General features: G+C 38.0%; 1 protein-coding gene across 1 annotated transcript in view; it reads left to right on the top strand.

Moving 5' to 3' along the window:
- Nucleotides 1-14720, top strand: part of LOC117292864 (unconventional myosin-XV-like) — a 61364-nt gene that overhangs the window by 17145 nt on the left and 29499 nt on the right. Inside the window, exons 15-28 of the mRNA XM_033775034.1 lie at nt 1126-1329; nt 1998-2158; nt 3044-3214; nt 3638-3755; nt 4239-4499; nt 4933-5113; nt 5980-6113; nt 6964-7134; nt 7965-8125; nt 9273-9521; nt 10455-10661; nt 11589-11909; nt 13128-13298; nt 13793-13938. Coding sequence (XP_033630925.1) covers nt 1126-1329; nt 1998-2158; nt 3044-3214; nt 3638-3755; nt 4239-4499; nt 4933-5113; nt 5980-6113; nt 6964-7134; nt 7965-8125; nt 9273-9521; nt 10455-10661; nt 11589-11909; nt 13128-13298; nt 13793-13938 — 2656 coding nt within the window. The remainder of the gene's footprint in view (nt 1-1125; nt 1330-1997; nt 2159-3043; nt 3215-3637; nt 3756-4238; nt 4500-4932; nt 5114-5979; nt 6114-6963; nt 7135-7964; nt 8126-9272; nt 9522-10454; nt 10662-11588; nt 11910-13127; nt 13299-13792; nt 13939-14720) is intronic.

The following is a 14720-nucleotide window of genomic DNA, read 5'->3' as shown; positions in this document are numbered from 1 at the left end:
TTTTGTTATTGTCACAAGCTTCTTTTTAGTTCCAAATAATGTGTGCGTCTATTGTCCAATGTAGCTAGTGCAAATACCCCTGTTTTATTCTGGTTGAATCAAATAAGTTCTAGCCAATCATTCATAGTATTTGTGGGCAGTATTGCAGCAGCACAAGTAGCGCCAATAATGGGATGAATAGGAAATGAGAATAAATGTTTAGTTTTAGATGTGGGGGAAACCCCAATGGGGGGGGGGGGAGGGAGAGGGAAACCATAGTAATCAGGTAGGGACTAAACACCCAATCCATATGCAAAGCTTTGGGTCTAAGGTGGGATTCGAACCGGGGTCCACAGAGGTGAAAGGCAGGGAAACAAACCACTGAGCCAACCTGATCCCCAAACAGATACTTTTTAAAGATTTATTGTAATCTTGACACATTATTCTTTAGTGTTTTATTGATAACACAACTTCTTTTCCTTTTGGTACATGGGGCCGTTGAGTTTTTTTACTTGAACATTTCACTGGCTCTGTTTTAAAACAGTTTTTACTTGATACAGAAAAATCTTAAACTTCATTTTGAGTTTTATTTTTTCTTCAGATTAATAAAATTGCTAAATCATAACTGAAGTGCCGCTCAAAAAAAATTTGTTACCCAACCTCACCACCCTTGATGTTGTCCTTTGTGTTTCCATATTCTTGCTTGTGGTCAAGCCAGCCCCTTCCCTTCACCCCCCCCTCCTTTTGTCCCCCTATTCATTGTTTACCCCCTGCTTTTTTATGTATGCTTTCTAACCCCATTCATGTATTTCCACTTCACTGCTTATGTTTCACTTAGTTACCTGTTCATGTTTGTTGTGTTGTCATTTAGCCTTCGAGAAAGACTCTGCTAGGGTCGAAACGTCAGGCCATTAACTATTTTTTTGCAAAAAAAAATTCTTTAAAATAACAATCTTAGAAAAATTTGACAAATTTTAAACAAATTTAAATTCCAGAATAGAGGAAATTATTTTTGTTTTTATCCTGTTTATTGTGCAGAGCTCAGACAAATCCTTTATGGACAAGTGTCACTACCAGCACATGGCTAATGCTCACTATAGCCGGGCTAAGGAAATTATTTTTATTTTTATCCTGTTTATTGTGCAGAGCTCAGACAAATCCTTTATGGACAAGTGTCACTACCAGCACATGGCTAATGCTCACTATAGCCGGGCTAAGGTGACGACCATGGAATATAACATCAGACATTTTGCTGGTAAGGTGTCATACGACATGACAGGTTTCTTGGAAAAGAACCGAGATGTACTGAAACCTGACGTTGTGCACATGTTCATCAGTAGCCAATCTCAGGTGAGGCTTCCAGAATGTTTGAAACTAGAGTTAAAATGTATTCTTTTGGTGTCTGCTATTTTAGCTCCCATTTGAAATGGAAGGTATACATTTGGTAATCCCTCTAAAGTTAATGGCAATTAAAACTTCTGGTTAAAAGACTACAGCAGCTTTCAATAGTATAAAGCATTTTGAGAAAAGTTTCACTTTAAAGGTATGTGGTTATGTAAAAAGATAGCAGGTTTATGCACCAAAATTGTATCCTAGAAGCATTACCACAGTAACGTTTCTCAGATTGTGAATTCCTGTGAGAGATTATTCTTCTCGCTCAGACATATTCACTCCAGATTTTCGGCTCAAGAAAACAAGCGCCACTTCATAAAGCTGTTTAGCAGAAAATGCTGCTTAGCAAATTTCTTTGCTGAGCAAGGAATGACTTGGGCACTGGTGGCAACAATATAAACTTTATAGAATGTTGGCTGGTTACCTGTTTCTGCTGAGCAGGATTTTTCTTTTCTGTGCTTAGCGAGATTTTTATGCTTGCAGGTTTTAGGAAAATGGACCTTGATGAGCACTGACACAGACTACATAACTTGAGTTCAATGCACTTTCTGCTCACCCATGAAACCCCCTCAAGTTGAATCTATTACAAACATAAGATTAAAACCTAAGGTGTGCTTTTATTCCAGCTGATATCTGAGATGTTTGCATCTCTGAGACGCCAAGAAGATCAGAAAGCAATGAAGATGAGCGGAATAAGAGGAGATAACAGCATGAGAAAGATGAGACCATCCACTGTAGCAACACGCTTCAATGAATCTCTACTTGATCTCATCTCAACAATGACAAAGTGAGTGTAACTTTGAAGTGCTATTCACACAAAAGTAATTTATAATGGGTCCCTTGCTTAATTTTTAGCATGGTTGTTTAATGAAGCAGTGTTTGACAAGATTTTGCAAGAGAACTTGGGACAGTAGAAACAATAGATCCTTCCCATGAAATATGTAAATTGCACATAGCGCGTGCGCACTAACGTTTTGGTTGGCAACATGAGGGAACATCGCGCTGTTTTGTACTTGGCTAATGGGTGCGTGACGTAGATGCGATTACGCGTCTGCTTAGTGCACAACTCTATGGTGTTTGCCAACCAACAGGGTCTGTACGCATGCGTGAATGTAATTAGCATATTTCATGGGAAGGGTCCATTGTTGTCCTTTCACACAAGGTACATTTTGTAAAATGTGACAACCATGCTACAATTTTGCAAGGGACCCTTGTTGAAATTGCTCTTGTGTGAAAGGGGCTTTAAACATTAATTTAGCAGGGGTCCCTTGCTTAATTTTAGCATGGTTGTGAAACTGCACAAATTGCACTTGGTGTGATATAGGACAACAATGCCTGATGGACTGTTTATAGTCCCTAGTGAAATCTCAAATTTGCCGTCCTTTATTGACAGTATAAACATGGTTGTAAAATATCGCAATATAGCAAGGGACTCGATAACCAACGACCTTTAATGACATCATACTTGTTGCTTGTGCAATCCTCACAGACCGTTTACGCTATTTTAAGTCTCTGTTAAAACTCATTTGTTTGAAGCTGCTTATTTGTAATCTGCTTTTTTTGTAATTGTATCTGTCAGTCATTGTATATTTTATCTTTTTTTTATGTGCTTAGAGGCTTTTTGCATAAGGCGCTTACAAATGTCTCTATTACTATTATTATTATTTTTCAGATGTAACCCATTCTTTGTGCGCTGCATCAAACCTAACAGTGAAAAGGCAGCAATGCAGTTTGATACTGATCTTGTATTAGAGCAGCTTCGCTACTCTGGTATGTTGGAGACCATTCATATTAGGAAGATGGGATTCCCTATAAGGATGAGCTTCTCAAAGTTTGCTAACAGGTGAGTCTTTTATTATATGATGTTCCACAAGGATTGGTTTTGGGGCCTCAACTTTTGTCTAGTTACATAGCTCCGATCGCATCATTAGTTAGCACAGCTTGAGCTTCTCACAGTTTGCAAACATGGCCCAATTTCATTGCTCTGCTTACCGCCAAATTCTGTGCTTACGATCACCACTCTCCACTTGTGTGCAAGCGCCAAATTTCTGCACTAGCTGTGTAAGCAAATGCCTAGTAATAGTGAGTATGCACGCGCACAAGTTAAAATTCCCCGCTAACCCATTGCCAAGGTTGTATTTTCCCCAGGGTGCGTAGAAAGATCATAGGCATATTGTTGGCAAAAAAGAACTTGTTTTTGGTATTAGTATTGTTTATGAATATTAGCCTTTAATTATTTGTGGCTTTTATGCTTTTTTCTCCTTAGATATCGCTTCTTGATGGGCCCAATTTCCTTCCGATCCAGTCTCAAGGAAATGTGTCGTACCATTCTGGTCAAAGCAGAAGGCAGCGCTAGTAAAGACTTTGTCATGGGAACATCCAAGGTAATGGCTTGAACTTTTTAAAACATTTTTATGGAGATATCTGGAAATGATTAATAGGCTGCAGCAGTTAAATTCATTGTTCTAGAAAGTGAGTAAGTATAGTAAGCAATGGAAAATAAACTGGAATTTCTGCTGCTGAGTCCCCCATTGCAGAGCTTAAACTTTTTACAGAAAACAAAATAGGTTGAACGAGACATGATGTAAGCAAGATTTATCTTCTAAACATGAAATCAAAAGTGGGCAAGGAGAATGGTTTTCTCTTGTAGGTCTCAGTGGAATGATCATGAAAAGGTTCACAAAATCTGGTTTTTGATCATGATTTGAATGTTAAGATATTGTCCCAAATACATTTACTTTGTGTTCTAGACAGCAAATTCAGCTGCAACATGACAGAATAATTAGCCTTTTAATGATCTAGCTAAACACACTTCTGCAGTTTTTCAATTTCGACATGAAACCACAATGATTTGTTTTGGGCAACAGGTGTTCATGAGAGAATCTCTGGAAGCTGATCTTGAGCTGCAACGCTCTAGAGTGATGCGCCATGCCATCGTCACCATCCAGAAATGGGTTCGTGGCTACCAGACGAGACACCGTTACCTTAGGAAGCGGGAAGCAGCTATACTTCTCCAATCACAAGTCAGGAAGATGGTTGAGAGAGACAGGTTTATGAAGATTAAACGGGGGATGATCTTGATTCAGGCATTGCAACGAGGAAGAATGCAGAGGAGGGTGTACCAAAAGGTAGGCCAGGAGAGCAATTTATCAAATAAAGTCCAAATTATAGAAAACAGTTTTGGATTTATCAGAAAAGGAAGTAAAAAAAATGTTTAAATATTACTGAAAGAGCATTTGCTAATTATCAAAACCTTAATTAGACTAATGAAAAACTCATTCCGCTGTAGTGAAGTTAATAACAATCCACTAAAAGCTAAAGTAGTGGTACCGGCATATTTTCTACCTTCCTCCCAGGTAGTAGGTAAAAAGCAGGACAGTTCTTTTCAGTTTTTACTTGACAATGTATGCTTGGTTAGTGTTAAGGGCGAACCCTGAACCCTGCGCCTTGAACACCCAGCAGGGTGGATATGTGGGAATTACAAGTCTTATTATTATTATTATTACACTGCTGCTTTGAAAACATACCTGTGACTGTGGAGTTTTTGCTTGCCTTTTTAAGATGCTGATAAGACACAAGAAGATGATGGAAGAGAAGTTAAAGAGAGAGGCTCAGGAAAGGGTCAGGAGGAAAGCAGAGGCTGCAATCAGAGCAGAAGAGGAAGCTAGACGATCTAAGCTCTCAAACATCTCACTCCTTGAGATCCCTGCAGACCTTGCTATTTGCATGGACAAACTCGCCGGTAAATCAAAGACCAAAGGGGTGCATTTTCGGAGACTCAAGACTAGTGTTATCTCGAGTTAGGACGAGTTACTCATGCTAACTTTATAGGACTAGCATTACGTTTATAATAACTCCTAAAAAGTCCTAAAGTTAGGACTTTCTTTGTGGAACTGACCCCAGGGTCCAATTTCATAAGGCTGTTAAGCAGAAAATACGGCTAAGCAAATTTATACCCTACCAAGCAAAAGAATGGGTGGGGCAATAAAATTCATAAGACTAGGGGTGGATTTCACAAAGAGTTAGGACTCGTCTTATTTCGAGTTAGGACGAGTTTATAAATCCTAGGATTGATCCTAAGTAAGAAAGAATTTTTGACCCCAGGACCCAATTTTATAAAGCTGTTTAATAAATTTCATAAATTTTCTTTCAAACTTAAAGGCAGTGAACACTATTGGTAATTACTCAAAATAATTATTAGCATAAAACCTTTCTTGGTGACAAGTAATGGGGAGAGGTTGGTGGTATAAAACATTGTGAGAAACAGCTCCCTCTGAAGTGCCATAGTTTTGGAGAAAGAAGTAATTTTCCACGAATTTGATTTCGAGACCTCAAGTTTAGAACTTGAGGTCTCGAAATCAACCATCTAAAGGCACACAACTTCGTGTGACAAGGGTGTTTTCTTCTTTCATTATTATCTCGCAACTTCGATGACCGATTGAGGTCAAATTTTCACAGGTTTGTTATTTTATGCATATGTTGAGATACACCAACTGTGAAGGCTAGTCTTTGACAATTACCAATAGTAGTGTCCACTGCCTTTAAAGTTTCTGTGCAACTTTGATTTGCTTTTGTTTATTGATTGTAACTTTGCTCTGATGATAACAGGTTGGAGTAACCCTCAGAGTGAGAGGAACTTAATGAAGTGTATCGGTCAGGTCGTCCACCAAGATGTGATGTTCAGCTTCCCTCTAGACATTGATGAGTATCCACTCTCTAGATATGTCAATATCTACTTCAAGGTGATTGCTTCATTTCTGACTCAGACTCGGACTCAGACTGTACTACTAACAAGAAACAGACAATTATACTATCAATTCCACATTTAGAAAAATTCTAATTAATGCTATTATATGTGACGGGCTCTGCAAAAATGAATCACAAGGGGGACAATTGACTTATTGGGTTTAATACATCGCTGAAAGGAGAATACAACAAGCTTCATTTTGAAATATCTTACACATTTGTGTGATGTTTGGTTAATAAGTTATGACCTTTTGAAAAATAGATTATATCACAATCTGAAAATAAACCATACTGGGGAAACAGCAGTTTAATAAAAATATCAACTATTGATGTCTAAGGGATAAACAAAAAGAACATCTTTTATTCACCTTTATCTGTTAAAAACAAAGGTTTTATTTCAGAAAATGTCAAAATATACATGTAGACCCTAAAGAAGCAAAAAACCACATAAATTCTTTTTGTTTTAAATAATTTTGTTTTCACCCTCCAATCACTCCACAGCCCTGTACTGGAAAGTGGGTTGTGTGATGACAAGCAACTCATTTTTGTAGAGCCTGTCACATATTATAGTTATCAATGTGTAACTAAAAAAATCAAATAAATAAAGATACAAGTATAATGTGGTATGGAAACCCAAGGAAAATAATATAAATTACCAAAATTACCAAAACAACATGAAAAGGGATTCAGAAATGAAAAAACTGCTCATACATTAGAACCCACTCATACACAAAAAAAGGCTAAATACTAAACAAAAAAACCTCATTGTTGAAGCTATGCGGGCTTGAAGTTGAAAATTATAAATGAAAAACTATTTTATTGCTATTCCTTCTTGTTTCATTACAGACTCCTCATTATGGTGCCGCCGTTGAACCAATCAATACTGGCTTTCATAAACTGAATGAGATTGAGGACCAAGAGGCAGTTGCCATCTTTAAACTCATCTTGCGTTTCACCATGGACGAGGGACACAGTAAAGACAAGGAGGTCCTACTGGGAAACTACATTGCACAAAAGGTAGACATCTACACTACAATGAAGTATACTCTGCTCGCCTTCTCCTGAAGACGAGTAGAGTATACTATTTGAAACGTCGAGACCAAACCGGCTCTTTTCAGAGCCAACACTCACCCTAAGAGATTTACACATTATTGTACCCGCAAGTTTACTTTTTATTTAAAGTTTCTTCTTATCCACTACAATGTCAGTTGTAGCAAGAGGAGTTTCGTACACCTGTTTATGCACACAAAATAGCTTAGCACAACCAAACTAATGCTTGCCAGAATAAGGTTACCAGCCAAATAAATGTCATGTGTATAACTTGTGACTGGTACCCTGCTAATTTTTGCTGAGCAAAACTGTCTACTTAAGCAGCATTATGTTATTGGGCCCTGGTTGTCGCTGGGTCAACTCAACCTCTGGTGGCTAACTCATGAAAGTGTGGGGTTGAGTCACGATCATGGCACAATTCAAGTAGGTCCTTGAGCAAGAATGACTATAATTGCTTCTCATCACCCAGGAGTAAAGCTGGTTCATACTCCCTGCGAATGCGAATGCGATATGAATGTTGACATCACAAATTCACAACAAATAATTTGCAGAGGTTGAGTTGTGCTCAACTCTCTTGCCAATATCTCTGCAAAAACAGAGTTGTGACGCCAAATTAACGTCAAATTTGCTTCGCATTCCCAGGATGTATGGACCGGGCTTAAATGGGTACTTGCAAGTGAAGAGACTGTTGATGTGAATGATTAGCAACATAATAGCTGTCTGTCCTTCAGACTCCCAGAGTGTTTCAGGAATGCTTAAGTTAATAATTAATGATTTATGTATTTATATATTTTCAGGGAATGAGTAACAAAGTATTATGTGATGAGATCTACAGCCAGCTTTGTAATCAAACCTGGGGAAATATCGACCAAGGAGTAAAGGAGAGGGCATGGCTTCTCATGGCCAACTTATTGAGTGCATTCCCTCCATCGAAGAGACTCTACAAATACCTCCTCAAGTAAGACCTTATAAAGATCTTGGCCCTAATTTCATAGAGCCTGTAAACAAATTGCTCAGCACAAAAAACTTTTGCTTAGCAAAAAAGTGTTACCAGCCAGAACACCTCATCGCTACCAATGCTGCGACTGGTACCTCTGTCATTGCTTGCTTTAGCCATAAAATTCGCTAATAACAGCTTCATGAAACGGTGCCACAAGCAGCTTGTATGAAACTTTACCCATAGTGGTCACAAGATTTGACTTCTTTTCACTCAATCCTTAATTGTCAAAACAAAGTTTAGGCCTTGAATTGATTTGTTTGATTTTTTTGTCAAAAGCTAACATAATCTAAATTTCGATAGTAATGTAAAAAAAAAATAAAAAAATTCCAATCAACAAATGATTTAGCCAATGCCTTTGCGCATGGTGATTGTTATACAGAAATGAATGGTTTCAAAAATGTTGTGTATCCATGTTCTATCATCTGTTGTCCTGGTGTGCCTTCATCAAATCAGAGGTACACTTTGGATTTCTTATGAACAGGAGTTTCATACAAACAAATGATGTATGATTTCCAAAACTACAATGGCAGTACAGGACAAACTATTTTATGAATAATGCACATCGGAGTTGATATTATTAACTGGTTTAAGGAATATTTTGAATTCTTTGCTCATAAGTCTGTCATCATTAACGGATGCTGGTCTTTGACAACTACCAAAAGTAGACGCTGCTTTTAAAACCAGCTCAGAGCTTTTTTAGAACTGCTACAACTCTTAAAGGGACTGGACACCTTTGGTAACTGTCAAAGACCAGTCTTCTCACTATTCCCACATAAGAACAAAAAAACAAACCTGTGAAAATTTAAGCTCAATTTGGTTGTCGAAGTTGCGAAGATAATAATGGAAGAAAAAACACCCTTGTCACATGAAGTTGTGTGCTTTCAGATGCTTGATTTCGAGACCTCAAAATCTAACTCTGAGGTCTCAAAATCAAATTTGTGGAAAATTAATTCTTTCTCAAAAACTACGTCACTTCAGAGGGAGTATAATGTTTTATACTATCAACCTCTCCCCATTAAAGTAAGGTTTTATGCTAATAATTATTTTGAGTAATTACCAATAGTGTTCACTGCCTTTAAACTTTATCTCTCAAATTCTACAAAAGGTACGTCACAGACCATGCCTACAATGGCTACAAATCCCACTGCCACCAGAAGCTTCTAATGTGTGACCCACAAGCTCTAGAGTTCCAGATTGCCCGTACCTACCCACCATGTTTATTAGAGTGGAAGGCTAATAGACAACGCTGTAGTATGGCTCTAGTAGCTGAGACTGCGGATGGTGAGGAGATTCCAGTCATGGTGAATTCATGGACCACAGGGGAAGACTTTGCTAAGACGTTGCTACAGAAAAAGTAAGTTTCAGGAATTCACTGGTTTCACTTCTAACTATATATATTTTTATATATTATATTCTAGATGCAATCCTTTAATGTTTTATGGTAGAGTTTTATAAACTTGTATTTTTATTTGTTTATGTGAAATCGGTAAATAAATAATAACTTCAAAGTATGTATCATTTTTGCGAACCTTTTTAAAGGCACTGGACACTATTGGTAATGACTCAAAATAATTGTTAGCATAAAAACTTACTTGGTAGGGGTGTCGCATGCAATTATGTCCTCTATGCAATACTATCCGGAGGACATTATTGCATATGCAATAATGTCCGCCGACGGTTTTGCATATGCAATCGTGTCCGCCCGGACGCTGCTGCAAAATACAATTGTGTCTGCCTGGACAAATTTGCATATATGCAGTTGTGTCCGCCCCCAAGCAAAACCGTCCTTGTAGTAAACGGAACACGTTCGCCATTTTTTTTTCACAAGCTAAGTGCATGTTATGAATGACATGTGAAATGTTCGGCCGTTGGATATTCGCTGCAATCATAAAATACGTGAATAATAATTCATCATGCACGCTCGCTTATGCGTGCGCACATACATGTTATACAGTCATGTACATGTCCACCGGACAGTTTTTGCATAGCCCCGGACACGATTGCATATGCAAAAGTGTCCGGAGGGGACACGATTGCATATGCAAAAGTGTCCGGAGCGGACAGTATTGTGTGGCAGACACAATTGCATCAGACAAGGGCAGCCAACAAGCAATGAAAGTTGCATCACATGAAATTAGAGTTAAAAAGGTGCTTCTTTATGTAGATGAGTTTTAAACTGTTCTTGAATGACCCAAGTGAGTTTGAAAGTGGGCTTTCGGGTAAAATTAAACATGTGTTTCGCGATCATTACCAAAATAAAAGCTGACTTTTAACTTGTGTACTTTAGGGGAATAACCAAAGCATGTCATGGCTGGTCCGTCCACATGATGGATGATAAAACTCGCTCCGAGCTGTCAGGGTTTGATTACATCATGGATCTTATCGCCGAGGTAGAGATCCCACCAGACTTTCCAGTCTGTGAGTCACACTTCTTGGTTTCTTCAGAGGTGGTGCAGGATAGGTTACCAAAGAGAAAGTTTAGAATCATACGGAAGTAAGTAACTCTTGAATTCTTGTCAGAAAACTATTTTCATTGTGTTTTTTTAATAATAAGATAAAAGGGCATTTATTACATGTTTAAAAATGGTGCATTGAAATAAAATCGCCCATGTTCATTGGGACAAAGGTACAATATTGCAATGTTTTCTTTTTTTCTTCATTGTTTTCCATGGAACGTTACAGGGATCTATATTTTGCAAGCTTGCTTTTGAGAGCATTTCATCACATTTCATGTGGTACTTATTGACAAGTGGATAAAATGGATGATGGTCTTTCAATCTGCCTTTCCTTTCTTTGGGTTTAAGATTTATAACTCATGGAAATTTGACTTTTTAATGACATAGTATTAGTATTAATATTAAAAGTATTAGGCAAAAAGACTAAAGCATTCCTGAATCCATCACTTTTCCTGAGTATGCGGCACCGACAGCCATATGTGCACAAGTCGCTAATCATTAACATCGGCAATCTCTAGCCGTAGCAATCTATGCTATTTTGTGATGGAATAAATTTTAGTTGAATGTCTTGAGGCTTTTAAGGCTTTCCTGGTTTCAGTACCAGAGAAATATAGGCCCCTTTATGATTTGCTTTTACCCTAACCGAAGTGTTATAGACCGATCCACTAAGCTCCGCCCCATTGGGTATTAACCAATCACAACGCAACGAAGGTCCGACAAAAAAGGTCCGACATGCGTGTGTGTATCTTGTCGCGCGCGGCAGAGTTGTGCAGAAAGGCATTGGAGAGCCTCACGTGTTCTTGCTCACAAGTGCATCGTGGGCGGTGCCTACTGGATCGGTCTATTTATAGAGACTGTACACTGATCATACTTTCCCAAGCTCTGAGAAAAAAAATCCTCCGGCAAATAAACCAAATCAATCAGAAAGATATAATAAGACTGAAAATTGCTCTTTTATTTTGCAGCAACTTGGCTCAAATTGATGCCCTGCTTGAGATGGAACCTGTCGCTTTGAACTCGAACATCCCCCCTCCGCCAAACTTCCCTCCACCTCTCCCACCCCAACCTCCTCCAGTAACCACAGCGCAGTCTTCTGCCGGAGAGAACAACTCGACCGGACAGTACGCCAAAGTGATACGAAAGACGTCAACAACAAACGATGAAGTACTATATGCATCAAGCATCTTGTATGCCAAACCTACAGAGAAACGGTCTAGTAAGCCATTGTTCCCTGGTCATATTCACATACCGGAACCAGACTATGATGAGGATGTAGCTTACCAAGGGTAAGTCAATACTTTGATTTGATTTTATGTTGAGTTTTGGTTAAAGGCAGTGGACACTATTGTTAATTACTCAAAATAATTATCAGCATAAAACCTCACTTGGTAACGAGTAATGGGGAGAGAGTTGATGGTATAAAACATTTCGAGAAACGGCTTCCTCTGAAGTGACGTAGTTTTCGAGAAAGAAGTATATTTCCACGAATTTGATTTCGAGACCTCAAGTTAAGAATTTGAGGTCTCGAAATCCAGCATCTGAAACCACACAACTTCGTATGACAAGCGTGTTTTTTTCTTTCATAGTTATCTCACAACTCCGACTACCAATAAAGCTCAAATTTTCACAGGTTTGTTATTTTATGCATATGTTGAGATACACCAAGTGAGAAGACTGGTCTTTGACAATTACCTATAGTGTCTAGTGTCATTAAGATATTAATTCAGTTCAAAAAGGTCCAGTGGTTAGACTGCAGAACTAGCAATGACAAGGTTTTGGGTTCAAATCCCCACAGCTAACCGTTGATTTCACAATGACTAGAATAAGTGTTGTCTTTTAGTTATTGAATCACAATTTCTTGATTTTTTGCAAATTATAATCATAGACGTAAAACAGATGTTTCTATGAAAAAGATGAATACATCAATGACTTGATTCATGTACAAACCTCCCAGATAGCTTTGGCGCATCAAACAACCTGCTCCTGATGAATGTCCACGTTGTTGGCGCTTCTGGGGTGATGTTTTTTTCCTCACATGTCAGGCCATCGTTTTGGTACAGCCTCCCACTTCAACTCAGAAAAGCAAATACTTGTTCCCAATAGACCCTTCCCATGAAATATGTAAATTGCACGTAGCGCGTGTGCACTAACGTTTTGGTTGGCAAATTGAGGGAACATCGCGCTGTTTTGTACACGGCTAATGGGTGCGTGACGCAGACGCGACTGCGCGTCTGCTTAGTGCACAACTCTATGGCGTTTGCCAACCAACAAGGTCTGTACGCATGCATGAATGTAATTAGCATATTTCATGGGAAGGATCCATTCAAAACACATCTCAAAACATGTCTATTTTGGAAACCATAGCCTTCAAACTTTTGGTTGTCTTTGTGTATAGCAAGCAGAGTTCTTGTTTCTGTGCCGGGAGTGTCATCATTGACAGGCATGGCACACTAGAAGTATTCACCATTATTATTATCACAATAATTTGTTTCTTTCTTTTTTAGGGATAATGTGTACGATGACACTATAGTAGTACCTGTGATTCATCCCACAGTGAACTCTGAACCCAGTGATGATGGTAGCACCAACTCAGATCACACTACTGGTCATTATATAAGGAGTGTTTCTGTTCCTTTAAGTGACTCAAGAAATCGACTAGATGACTATGTAGACAGGTTGGTCCTACTTGTCAAGATCATCCTTCCAGAAATTGCTTTCTTTACCCAATTTAGGTTCAATATATCTTGAAGGGAATGTATACATTTGGTAATAACTCTTCTTTAAAGTAATGGCAACACAAACTCTCGGGTAGAAGCCTACAGCAGCTTTCCATTGTACAAAAGCCTTCAGAAATAATTTGTAAACTCTTTATATTCTCAAATTATTCCTACACTTTGCTAATCGCCTTGACAGGCAACTAGGTCTTATGATGTTGTACGAATGCCTGCTGATTGATTGATTGATTGATTGATTGATTGATTGATTGACTGATTGTCTGGGCCTGTGTAGGTTTTTTTTATGGCTGAACAATTTTCTGTTCAATACTGTACAGACTGTTGATTGAGAAAATCTGATTATAATACATTTTATTTTTCTCCCTTTAAATCCAGATTTAGTAGTTTTGTTTTTATTTGTGATTATCTGTTATATTTTCTCTCTTTAATTCCAGATTATTTAATCCTGTCCTTAAGATGAACGAAACCTCTGATCTAGCCAACCTGCAGAAGTTGAATAAATCCCTGAGGGGTGGAGGGCGATCTCCGGTACCAGCACCGCCCCCTCCTCCTCCTATACATCCATCTATGACTATTCCAGGTAGGAAGTTATAAATCAATCTCAAAGATTTGCTAAAGAAACCTGATTTGACATTTAGTTTCCTTCTCCTTGAAACTTTGGTATTCTTCTTGGCTGAAATTGGCTGAAAGTTGTTGTTTTTGCCATGATGTATCTTCCGACTTGTCTTGTATTTTTTTGGTTTAAACCTATGATTAAATTAACCCTGTTGAAAATTAACCTCTATATAACTCTACTAAATGTCTAGACTACATGTACATCGCTTCAATTTAGTCTTTACAATTAACACTCACATTGTGTTTATACCTCAACCTCTGTAGACAACATTTTAAATTTAACTTTAATGAATTAACCTAGACACAAGTTAACTGATTGTTACTGATAGTGATTTAACCATCCCCTTACACACCTTACACCCCATTGAACAAAGATGTATGAAGAAATGGTTTGATACATGTACATGTACAACAATAAATGGTTTGATTCATCAAATAGCCTCCAAATACAACATCAAATAGTAGCCCCCAAAAAAGGTTCCGGTAACATTGTTCTAATTTTCAATTTTAAACTAGGCTTATAAAAAAAAAGGTGGACTCGTTTCAAGATTCTTCTGTTTTGAAGTTGGATTTCCTTCTAAGACAACAGAATTAATGATGTTAAAACATTTAGTTCTGGAACACATTTAGTTCTTAGAGTACTAAAACCATATAAGTAGTCAAATAATTATAGTTTTAGAAGTTTTGAGTAGATAAATCAAGATTATTTTAACCATGTAGTGTTATCTTAGGGACCATCAAAAACAA

This window comes from Asterias rubens, chromosome 7 (assembly GCF_902459465.1).
Source record: "Asterias rubens chromosome 7, eAstRub1.3, whole genome shotgun sequence".
Lineage (NCBI taxonomy): Eukaryota > Metazoa > Echinodermata > Asteroidea > Forcipulatida > Asteriidae > Asterias > Asterias rubens.
This window is presented reverse-complemented; position numbering and strand designations above follow the sequence as displayed.